Here is a 2,086-nt window from a genome sequence, read left to right on the forward strand (position 1 = left end):
CTCCACCCGGCCAGTCGCATCCGGCCACGTGGCGAATCTCCTCGCGCCGCAACTGCCAGCTCGGACGCCCGCCGTACTCCGGGCTTTGGACAGCCTACGCTTAACCACCTCGCAGTGCCAAGGCATCGCTAGCGACCGAGCTATATAAGCCAAGCATAACATAGGCGACCTCAGGGTGTGGTGCTACTACTACTAGTAGGCTCACAGGTCACATATCCCCAATTGCCTCTCACCACTCCAAATCGAGAAGCAGAGCACACGCCACCGCTGGCGAACCATTCTTGCGGCAGCTGCTGAAAGAAATGGTTGTCGGCGAGTGGACGCGGGGGCCGGCTATCGGGCGGGGCTCTTCGGCCGTCGTGTCACTCGCCGTCGACTGCCACACGGGGGAGTTCTTCGCGGTGAAGTCCGTCGGGGCCGACAGGGCCGGGGAGCTACTGCGGGAGCAGAGCATCATGTGTGATTTGAGCTCGCCGTATGTCCTGCGGTGCCTGGGCTCCGGCGTATCCGCGGCGGAGGACGGTGGGACGTCGTACGACATGTTCCTGGAGTACGCACCCGGCGGGTCGCTCGCCGACGAGATCAAGCGGTGCGGCGGCGGGTACGAGGACAGCCTGATCCGGTCGCGCGCGCGTGACATCCTGTGCGGCCTGGCGCATGTCCATGCCGCCGGGGTTGCGCACTGCGACGTGAAGGGCCGGAACATCCTCATCGGATCCGACGGCCACGCCATGATCGCCGATTTCGGGTGCGCGCGGCGGGTGGCGGTCGGTCACGGTGGCTGCATTGCCGGCGGGCGGCCGAGGGGCGGCACCCCTATGTTCATGGCGCCGGAGGCTGCGCGGGGCGAGGAGCAGGGGCCGGCGGTGGACATATGGGCCCTCGGCTGCACGGTCATCGAGATGGCCACCGGCGGCGCGCCGTGGCCAGAATTCACCGACCCCGTCGCCGCGCTCCACCACGTCGCGTTCTCCGGCGAAGTGCCGGAGTTCCCCCGGTGGCTATCGGACGACGGCAAGGACTTCTTGGCCAGGTGTTTGCAGCGGGACCCTAGGGAGAGGTGGACGGCGGAGCAGCTGCTCGACCACCGATTCGTAGTTACCGTCGCCTCCTCGTCCTCCAATTCCATGCCAAGAATCTCCGACAAGGATATATTCGTCTCCCCCAAGAGCATTCTCGATCAGGTCTTGTGGGATGACTCGACGGCGGACACCAACGACACCGCGGCGCCGACAGACAGAGTCCGCTCTCTGGCCGCCGGCGCGCCAGTCGTGCCGGACTGGACATGGGACGCGAATTGGATCACGGTCCATTCAGGCAGCATCGTGGAAGACGACGACACCGCAGCGTTGCCGGAGGGAGACGACGGCGATAGTGATCGCCTCGCCGGCAGCTCCACCCCCGCTGGTAGCCCGACGTCGCGGGGTTCACATGCGTCCCATGGCGATTCCTGCGGCGATGTGCTCCGCTGTAACGGCGATTGTTACGGTGACATGAGTAGCTGTAGTGCCGATTGTTACGGTGATGTGAGTAGCTGTTATGACGGGTGTAGCGAACGCTTTTGCGGTGGTAATCACGTGATGAGCGATTGTACCCCTGCAATCACAAGCAAAGGATTCTTTCCGAGATGTTGTGTTACTACTACTTTTGGTGTTGTTGATGTTGTTACTTTTTTCTTGTCCGAGCTGGCCGTTTACTTTCCCCCGTCGTTGTTACTCAATTCCTGCCGTTGCCTTACTATTTTTTTTCTCGATCAATATATATACTCTTTTTTTTAAGAGTGATCAATATATATACTCGATCGTGGACAAACAAACACCACACCAGCGGACGACGGGGGAAGGCGATTGTTTCTTTTTCATCATGTGCGACGCGTGACTCGTAGTTAGGGGAGGCGGTGGTTACACCTCGCGCGTGGTTCCTCCTAAGTACGTACACGCACGCGGGTTTTGGCCCGGGGGAGGGGTCGGCGAAGTAATGAGCCGCCGACGTCGGGTGTGCGCGCGGTGCAAAGCGGCGAGCACCACCGTTGCGGGTCCGTCCGTCGGGGGTGGAAGAGCTAGCGAGCGAGACGTGGCTTTCACCG

The 2,086-nt window shown here is 61.8% G+C and overlaps 1 protein-coding gene across 1 annotated transcript; it reads left to right on the forward strand.

Moving 5' to 3' along the window:
* Positions 1 to 222: 222 nt before the first annotated feature.
* LOC102721091 (mitogen-activated protein kinase kinase kinase 18-like) lies at positions 223 to 1,742 on the forward strand (the record flags this gene model as incomplete). Its single annotated transcript, XM_040525154.1, has 1 exon — positions 223 to 1,742. A coding segment is annotated over exon 1 (1,440 nt), but the record flags the coding sequence as incomplete, so codon positions are not given.
* Positions 1,743 to 2,086: the final 344 nt, after the last annotated feature.

Source organism: Oryza brachyantha, chromosome 6 (genome assembly GCF_000231095.2).
Source record: "Oryza brachyantha chromosome 6, ObraRS2, whole genome shotgun sequence".
Classification (NCBI taxonomy): domain Eukaryota; kingdom Viridiplantae; phylum Streptophyta; class Magnoliopsida; order Poales; family Poaceae; genus Oryza; species Oryza brachyantha.